The 19,714-nt window shown below is 34.8% G+C and overlaps 2 protein-coding genes across 2 annotated transcripts in view; both read left to right on the forward strand.

Annotated features, from left to right (window-relative positions):
- The first annotated feature begins 218 nt into the window (after positions 1 to 218).
- LOC134256343 (protein JTB-like) lies at positions 219 to 11,777 on the forward strand. Its single transcript, XM_062738990.1, has 5 exons — positions 219 to 317; positions 3,072 to 3,154; positions 3,880 to 3,956; positions 10,368 to 10,447; positions 10,676 to 11,777. The coding sequence occupies exons 1-5, from the start codon at positions 262 to 264 to the stop codon at positions 10,836 to 10,838; spliced, it is 459 nt and encodes a 152-aa protein (XP_062594974.1). The 5' UTR covers positions 219 to 261; the 3' UTR covers positions 10,839 to 11,777.
- Positions 11,778 to 16,109: 4,332 nt separating this feature from the next.
- LOC134256342 (protein toll-like) overlaps positions 16,110 to 19,714 on the forward strand; it is a 4,069-nt gene continuing 464 nt past the window's right edge. The window contains exons 1-2 of the mRNA XM_062738989.1: positions 16,110 to 16,198; positions 17,009 to 19,714. The exon at positions 17,009 to 19,714 is cut by the window's right edge and continues 464 nt beyond it. Coding sequence (XP_062594973.1) covers positions 17,012 to 19,060 — 2,049 coding nt within the window. The 5' untranslated portion in view covers positions 16,110 to 16,198; positions 17,009 to 17,011 and the 3' untranslated portion in view covers positions 19,061 to 19,714. The remainder of the gene's footprint in view (positions 16,199 to 17,008) is intronic.

The raw sequence follows: 19,714 nt of genomic DNA on the forward strand, positions 1-19,714 counted from the left end.
GCGCTTTAATGGAACATCATGTACGTATAAATTTAAGAAAGCCGGATAAAATTGGTAATATAAATACGGCTTTATTAACCTTTTTACATCTTATAAGCTTAAATAGTTTGAAGAAAACATTTTTATGACACATTTGACGATATTTATTCGTGCTTGTATTGATTTTACTGATTAATAATTGACACAAATACGTTTTTATCCGGTTATTGCTATTTCAGTTGCAAGCGTAAATTCAACCCAGAATTATGATGGCAAAGAAGGATGCTTGAGTATTGTACAAAAAAGAAAATGGCATTTGCCATTTTCCTACTCTTTAGGTAAGGATTTTCAAACATTTGAAGTTAATAGACATTTTATTGAGGAACTGAATAAGGAAATACTGTATTGTGACACACAATATACATGTAGTTAGTAGCTAAAGACAGTAGTAGTTGCTAACCATTATTATCTCTCAGTCAATCATATACCACATGATCATGAGACACAAAGTCTATATACTATCACTTAAAATGTAATAGTATGATTTCTGCTAGGAGTCACAGATCTTTGACACACTGTAAGCAACAAGCCAACATTAAATTCCTTTGTAGCTCACTTTAGTCGGATCATTCATGTTTAATAATAATAAAAAAAAAATACACACCAAAATGACCAAATGTTGCGAAAAATGTTTTTCAAAAGGAGAAAAATGATTAGACATTGTAACACAGTGGTAAACAGGGGTGTGCAGTTACCATCGCTCGACGCCCGGCGCTACCAATTTTAGAGGTCGGGCTGTCGTATATCTATACTGCGTTAGCCCGTCGGGCTAGTAAATCTAAAACAAAGGTAAACGTATATTTAACTCGACTGAATTGATGTACAAGTTAACTTTTTTGTAATATGATAATCTTTAATTCGTTTTAACCTATGTGTATTGTGTGTTGCTAATGCCAGTCGTCCCAGTGACAATTGTTGTCGATAAAATAGGGAGAAGTACCTGACAATTACAAAGCACAAACTATTTTTTGTTTTATTTATTTCAACTAAGATTTTTTTTTTACCTTTGTTATACTTATCTTATACATGTATTGTTTTCGATAGTTAATCGGCTAGTGACTGGCAACCTTGGGCTAGTAACTTTGTTACTGCCACTAGCCTGATGGGCTAGTAACTTATTTTTGTAATTGCACACCCCTGGGTAAACATAAAAGGAAACAAAAATAGAATTAAGAGGGAGGAATGTAGGGTCAACTCCAATACAAGGGTATGTAGTCCCTATGCGGAAGCTTGTATTTATATAAAAGTAGTGATTCGGTTCTACTGTCGACCGGGGACAGTTGACAGTTGACATTTAATCATTTCTACTGTCAACCGGGGACAGTTGACAGTTGACATTTAACCATTTCTACTGTCAACCGGGGAGAGTTGACAGTTGACATTTAACCATCTCTACTGTCGACCGGGGACAGTTGACAGTTGACATTTAATCATCTCTACTGTCGACCGGGGACAGTTGACAGTTGACATTTAACCATTTCTACTGTCGACCGGGGACAGTTGACAGTTGACATTTAATCATCTCTACTGTCGACCGGGGACAGTTGACAGTTGACATTTAACCATTTCTACTGTCGACCGGGGACAGTTGACAGTTGACATTTAACCATTTCTACTGTAGACCGGGGACAGTTGACAGTTGGTTAGTCTCGCATTCAGAACTGTGATTAGGGTTAGTCTCGCATAAATAGCTGTGATTAGGGTTAGTCTTGCATAAATAGCTGTGATTAGGGTTAGTCTGGCATTTTTTAATGTGATTAGAGTTAGTCTGGCATTAATAGCTGTGATTAGGGTTAGTTTCGCATTAATAGCTGTGATTAGGGTTAGTTCTGCATTATTACCTGTGATTAGGGTTAGTTTCACATTAATAGCTGTGATTAGGGTTAGTTCCGCATTATTACCTGTGATAAGGGTTAGTCTCACATTAATACCTGTGATTAGGGTTAGTTTCGCATTAATAGCTGTGATTAGGGTTAGTTTCGCATTAATACCTGTGATTAGGGTAAGTCTAGCATTAATACCTGTGATTAGGTTAATTGTCACCAGTCGACAGTAGAACATATGCAAAGTGTCAACTGTCAACCATCGACCTGTCCCCGGTCGACACTAGAATATAAGGGAAGTGTCAACTGTCAACTGTCGACCTGTCCCCGGTCGACACCAGAACACAAGGGAAGTGTCAACTGTCAACCGTCGACCTGTCCCCGGTCGACAGTAGATAATACGAAAAGTGTCAACTGTCAATCGTCGACCTGTCCCTGGTCGACAGTAGAACATATGCAAAGTGTCAACTGTCAACTGTCGACCTGTCCTCAGTCGTCAGTAGATAATACGAAAAGTGTCAACTGTCAACCGTCGACCTGTCCCTGGTTGACAGTAGAGCATATGCAAAGTGTCAACTGTCAACCGTCGACCTGTCCCTGGTCGACAGTAGATAATACGAAAAGTGTCAACTGTCATGGGTGGTGGATGTCAGCTTGTGTAGCTCAGTCAGTAGAGCACCTGACTACAGTTGCAGGGATCCTGGATTTAAATTCCCTGTCCAGTCATACATCTTCTCCTTTCATATCATTATACATAATTAAAATCAAATGATCTGAATCTGCACTGTTTGAGAAACAGTAGCAGATACAGAAAATCTAGTTTTATAATATTGGATCATTGTGATAAAAATGAGTCATCCATGGCAGACAATGAACAGTCATTTAAATACAGCGGTCACTGGAACATTGTAATAAGAATGCATATAATGCAGACGCATCAACCTCTTCATAAAATTTGGTGGGGGTACAGAAGTAAAATTATATTTTTATATAAAAAAAATTATAATGGTATTGTATCAGATGACAAATGCATAGACTGGAAAATTGCCTTGGAAAAATAATTAAAATATACAACATTTATGACAGTAGCATGTATCATCTAGCTTCAATTTCACCAGTAACATTCTAAACATTATTTACACTATTAAGATTTGTTAATTTATGGGTTTACATTTGCTCTTAATTAAATTATATTTTTTCTGTTTGTAGCATTTCTGTAATAATATTGGTTGTTGAAAGTGCATGGCCAACGCAACACAAAATAAAAGAAGTTAAATTTCCATCTAATCTTGGTAAGTCATCCCTAGGTTCTATTAATTTGACCTTAATTTTGTAATTCAGAAAAGTTACAGTATCTCCTTGACCTCTTTGCTTAATTTTCATATATTTACAAATACTACCTCTGATGTTTTGATTTAAGAATGAAAAATAAGTAAGAGGATATACATAGTGTGTAAGAAGGCAGCTGAGCCTGATACTTGTACGATAAATTACACGTTTTTTAATACCTTGTTCAAATAAAGATTTGAGGTATATAGGAATCACTTTCTTCAGCTGTCTATCTCTGTGAAATTTGGTTCTGGCCAAAGCTTTTTAATGGTGATATATTAAAGAATTCATACTAAATATAATGACTGCTTATGACTTGGAAATGAGTTGTGACCTTGACCAGGATTCCAACAGTATCAAAGACACTGACAGATAAAATTTTGATGGAGAAACATGAAGCTTGTTCCTCTTAGAATGATTGCATATGACCTGATGGTCTGTCACAATCTTCACACAAGGTCATCACGGTCTGACATATATAACCAAGTTCAAGATCATTTTCAGTTAAATGTACATGTGTAATTCCTGTTCTGACCATATTATGCAATAGAAAAATGTTATAAGCCTAAAGGTCATACTCATAGATTGTGTTACCACGGTATGTAATGACTTTGATCCAACATCAATCTAACAAGTATAACACTGAAAAAAATGAATTAAATGTTTTAATAATTTTTTTTTTTTTTAGTTAAGCTGAACAAATCATGTCCCTCAAAGAAAGCAAAAGCTCTGACAGAATGTGAGAGGTGCAGTAAAGATGAACTGGTAAATATCTTAATATTTATCTTATGTTTATTGATTGTCATGAGGTTGTTTGGAAGAGTTCTCAGTGCTTTTTGGGAGCTAAACAAAAACAAAGGGCACCTATGATCTACCAGAGTAGATCATCGCCTCACAAAAAGAGCATATCTACCATGTCTACATGATAAATCAATCAAGGCACCATTCTACATCAATTCCAAAGCAAATTATGTCTTTTTAGGTCACCTGAGTCACTCAGGTGACCTATTGCTTTCCGTTTTCGTCCGTCGTCGTCCGTCGTGTGTCGTGTATCGTGTGTCGTGTGTTAACATTTGAACATTTTCAGCTTCTTCTCTGAAACCACTTGACCAATTTCAACCAAATTTGGTATACAGCATCTATGGGTGAAGGGGAACAAAAATTGTGAATTTCATGGTCCCCGCCCCCCTGGGGCCTGAGGGGTGGGGCCAAAACCACTAAAATTAGTGCAATCTTTAAAAATCTTCTTCTTTACTCCAGGACATCAAGCAGGCTAACTGTTGACATGAATGTAATAAGCATTGAGTCCTCTACCAAAATTGTGAAATTCATGGCCCCGGGGTCAGGGGTTCTAGTGCTAGGGTGGGGCTAAATAGGTTATATAGTGAAAATGCATTATTTCCTTAAAAATCTTCTTCTCTGCTCCTGGGTATTAAATAAACTAACTAAGTACATAGTTATGATGAGAAAGAATGCCTCTTCCAAAATTGTGAATTTCTTGGCCCTAGGGTCAGGGGTTCTGGTGTTAGGGCGGGGCTCTATTGATTATATAGTGAAAATGCATTGAATCTCTGAAAATCTTCTTCTCTGCTCTAGGGTATTAAATAAACTAGCTAAGTACATAGTTATGATAAGCAAGAGTGCCTCTTTCAAATTTGTGAATTTCATGGCCCCAGGGTCAGGGGTTCTGGTGTTAGGGTGGGGCTCTATTGATTATATAGTGAAAATGCATTGAATCTCTGAAAATCTTCTTCTCTGCTCTGGGGTAGTAAATAAACTAACTAAGTACATAGTTATGATGAGCAAGAGTGCCTCTTTCAAATTTGTGAATTTCATGGCCCCAGGGTCAGGGGTTCTGGTGTTAGGGCGGGGCTCTATTGATTATATAGTGAAAATAAATTGAATCTCTGAAAATCTTCTTCTCTGCTCTGGGGTAGTAAATAAACTAACTAAGTACATAGTTATGATGAGCAAGAGTGCCTCTTTCAAATTTGTGAATTTCATGGCCCCAGGGTCAGGGGTTCTAGTGTTAGGGCGGGGCTCTATTGATTATATAGTGAAAATAGATTGAATCTCTGAAAATCTTCTTCTCTGCTCTGGGGTATTAAATAAACTAACTAAGTAGTTATGATGAGCAAGAGTGCCTCTTCCAAATTTGTGAATTTCTTGGCCCCAGGGTCAGGGGTTCAAGTGCTAGGGCGGGGCTATATAGATTATTCAGTGAAAATGCATTATTTTTAAAAAAAAATTCTCCTCTGATCCTGAGTATTAAATAAACTAACTAAGTACATAGTTATAATGAGCAAGAGTGCCTCTTCCAAATATGTTAATTTCATGGCCCCTATGTCAGGGGTTTAGCTATTTGGTGTAAGGAGAGGGAGGCTCTACATTACATAAATTCTTTGAAAATCTTTTCCTTTGCTCCTGGGTATTATGCCAATGATCTAAGTATATATATATATTTATGATGAGGAAAGGTGCATCTAGCAAAATGGTTAATTTCATGCCCCCCTGGGTCAGGGGTATGGGGGGGGTACATAGTCTGAAAATAAATGAATGCTTTGAAATTTACTCATTAGTATTAATCAACCATATTTGATGAAATAACATTTATGATGATAAAATTTTGAAATATGTGGCCCCAGGGTCTATGGTTTCTGTGGGATGGGGTGCACAATTGCATGGTTTAGAATGGAAGTGCATTTTTCTCTTAGTTACTCTGATCTACTTATGGGTGTTAAGTGACTATCTAGTAAGCATTGCTAAGTGTATAATTATGATAAGCAGTAGTGCCTCTTTGCAAAATTGTGAATTTCATGGCCTCTGGTTTAAAACACAAACCAAATTCAATTGTTGGAAAGTTGTTACATGAAACTCAGGTGACCTATAAGGCCCGTGGGCCTCTTGTTTATTTTACACACACAAGGACAATGTTTATATAAATATTTTAATAAAAAAAGTGAAATTATTTAAAATGTATAATAAAATGTGTTTTTTTCTCTAAATAATTAAATGTTCAGCTCCTAGGAGTACATTCTATACTTTTTTTTAGGATTTCAGGTTTTAAAACAGTTAAACACATTAAAAAAAAACATTAGAAAAAATCCTAGAAAGCGCAATAGTGAATATGTTTTTAAATTGAAAATTGTACAGTGTATATCATTATGTTTTATATATATTTGGGAATCAGGAAATGAAGAATAACAGGAAATATATCACTGAATTGGCACTTGATTTCCCCACCTGTTAAATATTTAATGATCACAATTAAGCAACTCGGAAGTTTTTAAGGAAACTCTGATTGCATCTTTCCAAACATAACTGAACTCCCTATCAAATAAAATTGGGCATGGGAATACCATTCCCATCTAATTATATTAAAAAAGGACTTGTTTATGGTTTGATTGTGTAGATTTTCCCAGTCCTCATTTTCCTTTAAGTTAATATATAGTAATTAAACCAGCTACACTGAAGTTTTAGTCTTTTGTATTGCAAAACAAAAATTAAGTTGATAGCAAATACAAGGAACCATATAATATTTTTATGCGCCCGGATCGATAGATCCCGGGCGTATATTGTTTTTGTCCTGTCTGTTTGTCTGTTTGTCTGTTTATCTGTTTGTCTGTTTGTCTGTTTGTCTGTTGTCAACTTTAACCTTGGCCATAACTTTTGAACAATAAGAGATAGAGACTTCATATTTGGTATGCATACTCCACTAATAAAGTCCTTTCAAATGACATCAAGGTCAATGACCTTGTGACCTTGACTGTGACCTATATGCTAAAAATAGCTTTTTCCACTGTTTGTCATAACTTTTTAACCATAGGAGATAGGGACTTCATATTTGGTATGCATACTCCACTAATAAAGCCCTTTCAGTTGACAACAAGGTCAATGATCTTGTGACCTTGACTGTGACCTATATGCTAAATATAGCTTTTACACTTTTTGCCATAACTTTTGAACCATAGGAGATAGGATCTTCATATTTGGGATGCATACTCCACTGATTAAATTCTTTCAAATGACACCATGGTCAATGACCTTGTGACCTTGACTGTGACCTATATGCTAAAAATAGCTTTTTACACTTTTTGCCATAACTTTTGAACCATAGGAGATAGGAACTTCATATTTGGGATGCATACTCCACTGATTAAGTTCTTTCAAATGACACCATGGTCAATGACCTTGACTGTGACCTATATGCTAAAAATAGCTTTTTACACTTTTGGCCATAACTTTTAAACCATAGGAGATAGGGACTTCATATTTGGGATGCATACTCCACTGATTAAGTTCTTTCAAATGACACCACGGTCAATGACCTTGTGACCTTGACTGTGACCAATATGCTAAAAATAGATTTTTTGAACTTTGTTGCCGCCGGGCGCATAGTGTTTCACAAACACATCTTGTTAAAATGATTGTAATGTATACTGATCTTCCCAAAAATTAAAAAAAGGTGTTAATTATCCCCAAATCTAACCCCCACCCCCTCCTTCCAATCCCTAATAGTTATGTGAGAAGTTTGTAACATCTTGCCCATTATGTATTTTCTTTTTAAGGAAAAAATCTTAATATATTTTATACATAAAACAAAACTAGGGCTAATTGTAACGGGAACCGTTACAGATGTTCCCCAAACGCTCCCCAACTCCCTTTTGTGTCATATTTTCTGTAAGCTTCATTAAATAAGACAAACGCGATACATTTTAGACTTTAACAAAGTTTTCCCAGAAGTATTCAACTTCAGCATTGCCCGCATGCGCATTTGAATGCATGTGCGTAATGACCATATTATCTTGTCTACACTATTAATATATTTTGATATACTAAATATTACAGCATTTAATCCAAAAATATGTTTAATCTAGTGTATTTGCAATTTTACTCATTTCACGTGCACGCACTTGCATGCATGTGCATGATGATCATACCCTTTTGTAGGAGTTTATAATGTCTATCTATGTTCTGAATACCATCCTGTTTGGTTGAAAAACAAGGGAGTTATAGCCATTTAAAGTTTAAGCCAATCAGATTGCAGCGCACGTGCATGAGCGTGATTTGATGAAAATTATCATATAACTTATTGTAGTACATTCTTAAGTATATATATATTTTAGATTTCATAGCATTTCAACAAAAAAACAGAAAAGATATTGAGATTTTTGTTTCAGCCAATCAGAACGAAGCGCACGTCTATGTACGTGCATATATGTGCATGACGAAGATACCGTCCTGTAGGAGTTCATAATGTCTGTCTATGTTCTAAATCCCATCCTGTTTGGTTTAAAAACAAGGGAGTTATAGCCATTTAAAGTTTAAGCCAATCAGATTGCAGTGCACGTGCATGCGCGTGTTTTCATGAAAATTGTTATATATCATATTGTAGGACATCCTAAAGTATGCTTAAGTTTCAAATTTCATAGCATTTCGTCAAAAAACAGAAAAGATATTGAGATTTTTGTTTCAACCAATCAGAGCGAAGCGCACGTGCATGCGCATGCGTTCGTGCTAATTTGACAGTGTCATATTATCTACACTATTAATATATCCTTATATGATGAGATTCAAATCATTTTATTAAAAAATGTAAAAGTTATGGCTATATTAAGTATATCCGTCATTTCACTCATTTCACGCGCACGCACGTGCATGCGTATGCGCGCAAAATAACCTTCGTTCCGCACACCTACACTACACACCTATTAACCCTAAAAAGGTTTTAGCTCAGTTGGGTGAACAGTTTCTGAGAACACTCGCGGACAAAAAAAGTACCGGAGAACAAATAAGAAAAAAAATAATAATAACTAGTGCTAATTGTAACGGGAACCGTTACAGATGTTCCCCAAACGCTCCCCAACTCCATTTTGGTGCCATATTCCCTGTAAGTTTCATTAAATAAGACAAACTCTGTGCATTTTTGACTTTAAAAACGTTTTTCCCAGAAGGATACCAATTATATTCCATTTTTAGCATTTTAATTCCACTAGTTCCATGTGCGTGCGTGCTTGCATGTCCATGATGGCCATACCTTCTTGTAGGAGTCCCTTATATCTATCTATGTTCTAAATCCCATCCTGTTTGGTTGAAAAACAAGGGAGTTATAGCCATTTCAAGTTTCAGCCAATGAGAGTGCAGCACACGTGCATGTGCGTGATTTCATGATTTTTTCTATATCATATTGTAAGATATCCTAATGCATTTCTATGTTTTAAATTTCAAAGCATTTCGTCAAAAAACAAAGGAGATATAGCCATTTAAAGTTTCAGCCAACCAGATTGCAGCACGTGCACATGCGCATGCTTTCATGAAAATTTTGATATATCATGCTGTAGATCTTCATAATGTAGGACTATGTTAAAAATTTCGAAGGATTACGACAAACAACAAGAAAGATATTGAGACTTTAGTTTCAGCCAATCAGAGCGAAGAGCACGTGCATGCGCGTGAGATCTTGCTATTTTGACCATGCCGTCTTGTCTATACTACTAATGTATCCTTACATTAAGAGTTTCAAAAAAATTCATCAAGAAATAGAAATGTTACGGCTTCATCAATTATATTGGTTATTTCACATGTTGCACGTGTGCGCTTTTTCCAGCACACGCGCATGTACGTGCTTTCATGAAAATTCTTATATATCATGCTGTAGATCTTCATAATGTGTGACTAAGTTCGAAATTTCAAAGGATTATGACTTAAAACAAGAAAGATATTGAGACTTTAGTTTCAGCCAATCAGAGAGAAGCGCACGTGCATGCACGTGAGATCTTGCTATTTTGATCATGTCATCTTGACTATACTACTAATATATCCTTACATTATGAGTTTTAAGACTTTTCATCAAAAAATAGAAGTTACGGCAATATCCATTATATTGGTCATTTCACGTGCTGCACGTGCACGCTCTTGCAAGCACGTGCGCGCAAAATGACCTTCGTTCGGCAACTCTACATAACATGCCTACTAACCCTAAAAAGGTTTCACCTAAGTCAGATATGTTGTTTACAAGATCACTCGTGGACAAAATTTTCCCAGGAAGAAGAAAAATAATAATAAGAATAATAATAATAAGAAACAGAGTAAAAACAATATGTTCCCCAACTTCGTTTGGGGAACATAATTACGTATATACATGTAGTAGCTATTTTATTTTATTTGCCATTGCAGCGAAAATTACAACCAGAGTGCCAAGAAACAGGATTTAAACAAAAGATACTGTGTGATAACAAAGATACATTTTTCCAAAAGTAAGTGATTGTTTTTTTTGTTTTTTTTTTTGTTGCAGGTTATTATACAGCATGTATTATCATACAAAAAATGTTTAATGGATTTTTTTTGTCAGTAAATTTTTATCATGCACAAACATATCATGGTAAAACATATCATTCCATCATAATAATAGAAATTTCATCATTTGACATGATTTGATTAATGACTTTTTATGCTATTAAATAGTATATCTCTTTTTCTTACAGTTGTGAGATTACACCCTATATGGATGAAAGGAATTTCTGGATTTTCCAAGCAGTGTCATGTACAATATTTGCTGTGACATATTCATTGGTTCGAGTGAGACAAAAGAAACTAGATGGACAATTAATGGACAAAATTAATAGACAGATTGCATCTGGTATATGAAAATTATATTTGTTCAAAGTATGTTTCTTATTTATTAAATCTCATGTTTGAAATTTTATTATTTGCATTATATCAGTGTGATTTAAGTCTAATTGCTAAAACATCTACTCAGTATTTTTGAAGAAAAATTTATATATTCAGGTACACTTGGTACCAAATTAAATGCATTTTTATATAAATCTTATTTCATTATACACATGACTTTTCAATTTAATTATTTTGTCCTTTAAAATCATGGTTATATTAAATTTTGAAAACTTAAAATTAAAATTAAAATTTCATTGTGTGTAGTCAAAAGCAAAGCAAGTGTATGAGGCATCTTAACTAGATGCCAAATCGAGGTGGTATCCTTCTTTATTTTCATACTAGTATCTGAACATTAGCCATGACCATTTTGACATGACTTTTAATAAAGACCATGACAAGTTTCAATGTCATCTCAACAACATACTTGAGTTGAGATTTTATAACTGTCATACTGATCAACAACTTGAAAATTAATATACTTTTGAGGGCATTATGAATATGGAGAAATTAGTTGGGAAAATGTGAAATTGTTTACAAACCATATCTTTGATGAAAATGAGTTCAATGAATGTATAGTTTGAAGGTCAAAACTGGGCTACTGCATGATCTCTGCATCATAAAAATGTATCCAGAATACGAATAAAATTCATTTGATTTGATGAATATATTTATTCCAATTACAAGAATAAATAATTATACTATTGTACACGACCTTCAATTTTGGATGCGCTAAATAACGGGCGTTTCGTGAATAACTGTTAATTTTACGTAAAAATTAGCGGTGACTTTAACGGATGCGTTATTTTAAAGATGCTTTGTGAATAAGGTCCCAGGTCAATGTTACTGCATATTAATGTCTAATAGTTGATGTAAATGCATTGTTTTTTTTTTAATAAAAATTTTGAAAAACTATATAGAGTTAACGTAATGCTCTGTCTAGATAGTTTGTCTTATTACAAGTAACTTTTGTAAATTAAGCTTAAACGCCACGAGGAGCGGCGGTTTTAGGAAGCAAAACAAGCTCAATTTCCCTGAGTGCCGAGTAGTGCTCTAAATTTGAAGCTCTCGCCAGTTTATGGCGAAGTCTCTATAGATACGAGTGAAAAAAAATGGAACTGGACGTAAAACAACATAAAGTCATTATAATTGATATCCTCTTGGGACAGCCGTTATTTATTTTTAGCTCTTCTGAGCCAAAGGCTCAAAGAGCTAATGCTATGGCCATTTGTGCGGTGTGCGGTGTGCGTTAACTTTTTAGAATATGGGCCATAACTCAAGAACCCCTTGGCCAATCAGTGTCAAATTTGTCACAGGGTATCCTTGGCCCAAGGGCTACCATTTATACCAAAATAAGGGTTGGGACCCTAAAACAAGGGGAGATAATCAGGAAAACAAAACCAAAAGTACTGGTTGCTAAAAAATCTTCTTCTCCAGAACCACCAGGCAGATTTTCACCAAACTTACATACAAGGATCAGGATATGTTGAAGATTAAAAATTGTTCAAGGCATGACCCTGGGGCAAAGGGCTGGTCTCAAGGTCACTTCAAAGTTGACCTAAATTTACAATTAATAAAAATGTGTATATTTTGCTTACTATGAGGACTAGGATCATCAAATCTTGTAAGTTGATGCATCTTACGACTTCACATCATGTTAACTCAAAAGTAGGTCAAGGTGACCTACTTTTTAAATTTTGCGGGGATTTGTTTTCAAATTGATTTGAAGGCATATTTTGGACACTTTAAGGCCTATGATCATCAAACTTTGTCAGTTGATGTATCTTGGGTCTTCGAACACTGTCAACTTAAAAGTAGGTCACCGTGACCTACTTTTTGAACTATGTGACTTATCCTTTTAAAAACATTAAATCCCATTATTTCAGACACTGTGAGGTTTAGAAACATCAAATCTTGTACTTTGATGCATCTTGGGACTTTAAAACATATTTATGAAAAAGTAGGTCACTGTGACCTACTTTTTGAATTTTGCTGACATTTTTTTTCAAATTGTTTAAATCGCAAATTTTGATTACCTTCAGACCTACAATCATCAAACTTGGTCAGTAGATGCATCTTGGGTCTTTGAAAAATGTCGACCAAAATATAGGTCACGGTGACCTACTTTCGACATTTTATGGCTTTATTTAAGTATCTTAGATATTTATTGGCTTAGAATCATCAAACTTTGAGAGTTGATGCATATTTAGTTTTCGGAGAGTGACGAACCAAAAAGTAGGTCACGGTGACCTACTTTTGACATTTTATGGCTTTATTTAAGTATCTAGAGTACTAATTGGCTTAGAATGATCAAACTTTGTGAGTTGATGCATCTTGGGTTTTCGGAGAGTGACGACCAAAAAGTAGGTCATGGTGACCTTCTTTTGACCTTTTGTGACTAAAATTAAGTATCTCTGGTACTTATTGATCTAAAATGATCAAATTTTGTCAGTTGATGCATCTTGGGTCTTCAGAGATTGTCGACCAAAAATTAGGTCACAGTGACCTACTTTTGACATTTTATGGCTATATTTTAGTATCTCAGGCACTTATTGGCTAAGAATCATCAAACTTTGTCAGTTGAGGCATCTTGGGTTTTCGGAGAATGTCGACCAAAAAGTAGGTCACGGTGACCTACTTTTGAATATCTCAGGTATGTATTAGCTTAGAATCATCAAACTTGGTCAGTTGAGGCACCTTAGGTTTTCGGTGAACGTCGACTAAAAAGTAGGTCACTGTGACCTACTTTTGACATTTTATGGCTATATTTAATTATATCTGGTACTTATTGGCTCGGAATTATCAAACTTTGTCAGTTGAGGCATCTTAGGGTTTCATTGAATGTCCAACAAGAAGTAGGTCACGGTGACCTAATTTTGAATATCTCGGGTACTTACTGGCTTAGAATCTTCAAATTTTGCCAGTTTAGGCATTTTTGGTTTTTGAATAACGTCGACCAAAAAGTAGGTCACCGTGATCTACTTTTGACATTTGATGGCTATATTTAATTATCTCTGGTACTAATTGGCTTAGAATCGTCAAACTTTGTCAGATGATGTATCTTGGGTTTACAGAGAATGTTGACCAAAAAGTAAGTCATGGTGACCTACTTTTGAATATCTCAGGTACTTATTTAATTAGAATCATCAGTCTTTGTCAATTTATGTATCTTGAGTCCTCAGAAAATTTCAATCAAAAGGTAGGTCACTGTGACCTACTTATGGTATTTTATAATTATAATATCTTCAGTCTTAACTTGCTAAATATTATCAAACTTTGTAAGTTGATGCATTTTGGGTCTTATGATACTAATAGAGTTGGAGGCTTCTAATAGAAGTGATAGATTGTACAATTTATCAGAAGAGCGATTCAAGGCCCTTGGGCCTCTTGTATAATGATTTTATTCCCTTTTATCAAATAGAGCTCTATGCAAGTTTGGGTGAACTTCACTTCGTAGTTCTTAAGAAATAAAATTATATTTGTAGAATATTTGCATAAATTCATTTCAACTGCTAAACATTAATGTAAAAAAAATAGATGCAAAGACATGTTTGCATTCTACTTCTTTTTTTTTTTTTTTAATATTTTATTGATCACCCAGTTTAAATGGCCAAGGGACCATTGGATACTATACAACCAATCACCATGATGGCATAAATTTGATAAGAGGTTCGCGTCTTTCTTGTAAATGCCTGCTTTTGTAACTGATAACTCACAAGTTGTTTGATTAAACTCATTTTATCGCAATTTCAAACAAGAAATTGCTCTTATCCAGATTTTTTTTTACCATCCATGACTTAGATTTACCCCTATTCCTAATGGGACAAACAACCAAAAAAACTGAACTAACGTTTTTTTTTATTCATTTGGCATTCTCAACGGAGGGAAAAAATACTTTTGTACATGACTATGAATATTCTGAGCGTTTTGTTTTAAAACATGACATGTGATCACATTAAAAAAATGTTCCTCTTTCCCGTTCTTTGCGAAAAGGCATCATGGTTTTAGTAAAGATGATTCATAGTATATCTAAATGTAGCAAGATGTGTTTGTGAAACACTGATAACCCGTATGACAACATAGCGAAGGTTTTTAAATTTTCTCAAATGCAAATCAAACATGTTGATACCCAAAGTAAGGCCTTCTCACAAGAAATATAAATGTGAAATATAAAACCCTAGCACCACCTTTTCAAAATTTTTGGACAAGGTTAACGCTTTTTAAAGGTATGTCAAACTCGGGGTCAAGGTCAAAGGGCCAAGGTCGTTGGTTTCTAAAGAAAGGCCTTGTCACAAGGATTACATATGTGAAGTATGAAAGCCCTAGCCCTTACCGTTCAAAGTTATGGACAAGATTAAAGTTTTTGAAAAGTACACCAATCTCCGAGGTTAAAGGGTCAACATTGTTGGTATCCAATGGAAGGTCTTGTGACAAAGAATACACATGTGAAGTATGAAAGTCCTAGCACCAACCGTTCAAAAGTTATGGCCAAGGTTAAAGTTTTTGAAAAATAGGTCAAAGGGTCAAAGTTGTTGGAATTAAATGAAAGGTCTTGTCACAAGAATACATATGTGAAGTATGAAAGCCCTAGCCCATAATGTTCAAAAGTTATGGCCAAGGTTAAAGCTATTTTCAAATATAGGCCAAAGTTGTTGGTATCCGATGGAAGGTCTTGTGACAAAGAATACATTTGTGAAGCATGAAAGTCCTAGAACCAACCGTTCAAAAGTTATGGCCAAAGTAAAAGTTTGGAATTTGTTGTAAAAGTGACGTGTTTCAAACTCCAAGATCAAGGGGTCAAATTTTGGTGGTACCCAAAGAAAGGTCTTGTCACCAGGAATACACCCGTGAATCATGAAAGCCACAGTCCCTCTCAGTCAAAAGGTACGGGCAAGTTTAAAGTTTTTGCGGACAAACAGACAGACGGACGGACAGGGCAAAAACTATATACCCCCGAAACTTCGTTTAAGGGGGCATAAAATACATCAACAATTAACCTTAAAGATAGACAACTTGACACAGGAATATATATTACTGAGTATATGTATGCATAGATATCAAGGTAAGTGGAAAAATATTTCGGTTATTTCCCGATAAAGAGAAAAGCACTTTTAATAGTTTAAGACGTCAATGACCCCCTTAAATATACCCGAAAGACGCTATTGGCTTACACCTTAGTTTGGTTATAGACTTGCTAAAAATATACACATGACCTAAAATTTAAGCCAATAGTAAGGCGGGTTTAAATCAAAACAAGGAAGTAAACGGGGGCTTAACAATTTGTTCATCTACATGCATGGAGGCAAGGTGCTCTACATTCTAAAGACTCACGTGAGGTAAAATTATTTTGCATACATTTAACAATTTTAAAAGTCGTTTTTAAAATTAATTCGTTATATTTTCTGTATTGAAAAATTGCATGGATAATTGAAAGAGAATTGTTGCTAAGCTGAATTAGATAGACATTCTTTTTAAAAAAAACAAATGCTGACATGTATGTTTATTACATGGTACAATACCTAACATTGCCTTATATGTATGGCTCTATGAAAGTACAACTACAAAGTTTTAATTTTAAAGGGTCTGATTTAAAAAAAAACCTCTGAACGTAAAACTTGAAATCCTTTATTTTCTTCCTTACCTGAGGATAACAATCGGTTTTTATGTAAAAATTCTCTGGTTAAAGTGTGTTTTTCCTTTTTTTTTTTTCGAAACCTATTAACATTCCTTGGTGAATGTGAAGAGGAAGGAAGTGCTTATTCATTAATTCAAAAAAGGTTGCTTTTCATCACATGCAATTGAATAGTTCTATGATGTGTCACACAATCGTATAAAACCGTACATGATTTGACATGTAAAGTTTCTGAACATAGTGAAAGTTAATGCATAGATGTAAACACTGTGATGATATTTGCAGTATCAAAAGCCAAGTTGTTTTAAACAAAGACACTTGACCTTACTTACGTTTCTTTTATTTATAAAAAATATAAATATACAACCATCTAACAATTCACGTGAATTATTAAGTATAGGGGGATATTTTAATTATATATTTAAAGAAAAGTTATAAACGTCTGGTGCCTGTAGTTTTAAAGTATAAAATCAAGAACATACATGTACTAATTATATTTATATATATATTTTAGGTGATGATGAAAATGGCAGATCATCTTTATATTATTTACATCATCAGCACACTGTTTGTTCCCATAGTAAACTCAAATCCGTGTGACCCTTGCCAGTCAACAAATGTTATTGATCTCTCGGGTTGTAATTTCTACACCTTATCTGAGGCAATTAACAAATCATGCAGTGCCGCCAGAAGTGCACAAACTCTGAATTTAAACGGAAATTTCATCACAAACATTTCGAGCAGTGACTTGAAAATGCCGGATAGCACTAGCTATTTCTGGCAGCTCAGTACTATTAATATAAGTAATAATTCAATTCATCATATCGCTGAAGACGCTTTCTCTGCATTATTCGTTCTGGAACATTTAGACCTTTCGAACAATAAGATGAAAGAAATAGACAATGGGATTTTGCAAAATAAACCTGCATTAAGGACTGTTGATTTTTCGTACAATCATATAGATTTTATTGGACCACATGTGTTTACTACATACCACTACGCTCTTAAGGAGGTTTACCTTACACATAACAAACTTGTGTCCATGGAACCGTGGCCATATATACCACCAACTCTGAGAAAATTTGATGTTTCTTACAACCTCATCGTAAACTTTACTAACAGAATGAACTGGACATACAACTTGGAAGAACCTTACCACGCAAGCGCAGATCTACGCCACAACCAGTTTACACTTTGGGATGATGGCTTCTTTCAACAATACAATCTTAAAAGTAAAGATTTTTACACCGACTTTGTAACATATAACGTAGACTTGCGAGATAATCCGTGGTTTTGTGACTGTAAACTTTATAATTTTTCAAGGAGATACCAGAATTCATTCTTTAAACATGCAGATTCAAATTTGATCGAAGTTAAATGCGAAAGTCCACCAAATTTAAAAGGGAAATCTTTTGTCGAGGATGTTGATTTGAGCGATTTGATTTGTAACGTCACCAAAGACTGCCCACAAAACTGTTTATGTCAGGACAAGCCAGATGATAATATGTTTCATGTCAATTGTAATAATGGACGCCATACAAGTTTACCAAATCAATTACCGGAAAACAGATACAAAAGACTTAAATTGGAAATGAATAATAATAATGTCAAGACATTATCTAGTAGAAATTATACATCTTTTGTCACTGAACTCTCCATGTCCGGAAATGGACTTCAGGTGGTTGAGAGTGGAGCGATAGGAGAAATGAAAGATCTGAAATATTTGAATCTGGAAAGCAATCAATTGCAGAGCATTCCAGAAAACATTCAGTATCTCATTCGATATGAAGAAACAGAATTAAGTCATAATCCTTTCAAATGTACATGTGATATGGTTTGGATGGCAGAATGGATTAATTTTGCCCCCGAAGACAATCCAAATCGTGATATACAATGTACTTATGAAAAAGACGACGTTTACAAGATTCGTGAAGTAACAGAAAGGTTGCTCAACTGCACGTATGATGTTGCTATAGGACTGACAATCGGCTTTGCAATTTTGCTTACATTAGTTATTGTTGCAGTTATCTGGGCTAAACGATGTCCTTATGAAACCAAAGTTATCCTATACAGGTTTTTTCGATATCATCCATGGGACAAGTACCGCGTGGATAGAGAATTGGTCGCAGAATATGACGCATATGTGTCATTCGATGACAATAATATCCACATTCGCCAGTGGGTGCTTCGAAAATTTGTGAAACGACTTGAAGAAGAAAAACCCTGCTACAAGTTCTTTGTGCCCATCAGAAACCTGATTCCCGGGGAAGATAAAGCAGACGGCATCATAAACAATATGGAGAAAAGCAAAAGAGTGATAATTATTCTCTCCGACAAATATGACGAAAACGAGTGGTGTAAATTCGAGTGCCAGAGAGCCGAAATTCTGGAATTGAACAATGGAAGAATCATCTTCATAAAATATCACCCGGAAGCCGATGATATGATAGAAAACGAACCTTGGAAGTCTCGAGTGAAAGGTCGGAAGGTGTTTTCCCCAGGGGAGAAGAAAAGTGAGCGCAGATGGTTCTGGGGGAAAATTAAATACGAGTTACCTACACGATAAATTAATATCATAAGTGCACTTTCATTTTGTACATAAAAAGCGGTTTCATCAGTGTTTCACATTATACTCATTGAAATCCGTCCCATTAATACAAAATGTTTCTGATGCTATAAAACACTGTTAAACATGATTTTATTTTGTTGCCTTGTATTTTATGCACAGTGTTTTTTTGTAAGTCCTACATGCTTTGATACTTTAAGCGTAACTGCCAGTTTTCATGTATGAGATACTTTTGAATGATGTTTCCTTTCAAAACGTTCTCAAGGCCAAGATCTGGTCAATAAGTTTTTATATTTATTTTTTAATGCTTAAACATTTTATGACGTCATAATTTAAACTAGCTTTTTTCCACACTTTATTGTAGATAAAGATTTCATGATGGATCAAATTATGTAGAAATATAGTATTTCCAAGAAATTTAATATCAGTTCTCGAAACGTGGAAGTACATGTAGGTCCAATATCTTTGTTTAATTTAATTACTATTTGAAACAGTGAGTCAGACTCAATATTGGAAGCCTGGAGGAAAAAAATGTTATTTCAGATATTATTAAAGCTGATTGACATAAGTCTTTAACGCAATTCTTATTGATGTAGATAAATGTTATTTATATCCAGTTATAAAATAACGACCATATTTGACAATGCATGGCTC

The sequence above is a fragment of the Saccostrea cucullata genome, unplaced genomic scaffold (assembly GCF_032062105.1).
Source record: "Saccostrea cucullata isolate Sc308-1 unplaced genomic scaffold, CSIRO_AGI_Scuc_v1 ctg5298, whole genome shotgun sequence".
NCBI classification, from domain to species: domain Eukaryota; kingdom Metazoa; phylum Mollusca; class Bivalvia; order Ostreida; family Ostreidae; genus Saccostrea; species Saccostrea cuccullata.

Excerpts from the sequence above, each read along its gene's own strand:
- LOC134256343 (XM_062738990.1), top strand. The coding sequence starts at position 262 with ATGCTTGAGTATTGTACAAAAAAGAAAATGGCATTTGCCATTTTCCTA. Across the intron at positions 318-3,071 it reads GCCATTTTCCTACTCTTTAG|CATTTCTGTAATAATATTGG; the intron begins GTAAGGATTTTC and ends TTCTGTTTGTAG. Across the intron at positions 10,448-10,675 it reads AAAGATACATTTTTCCAAAA|TTGTGAGATTACACCCTATA; the intron begins GTAAGTGATTGT and ends TTTTTCTTACAG.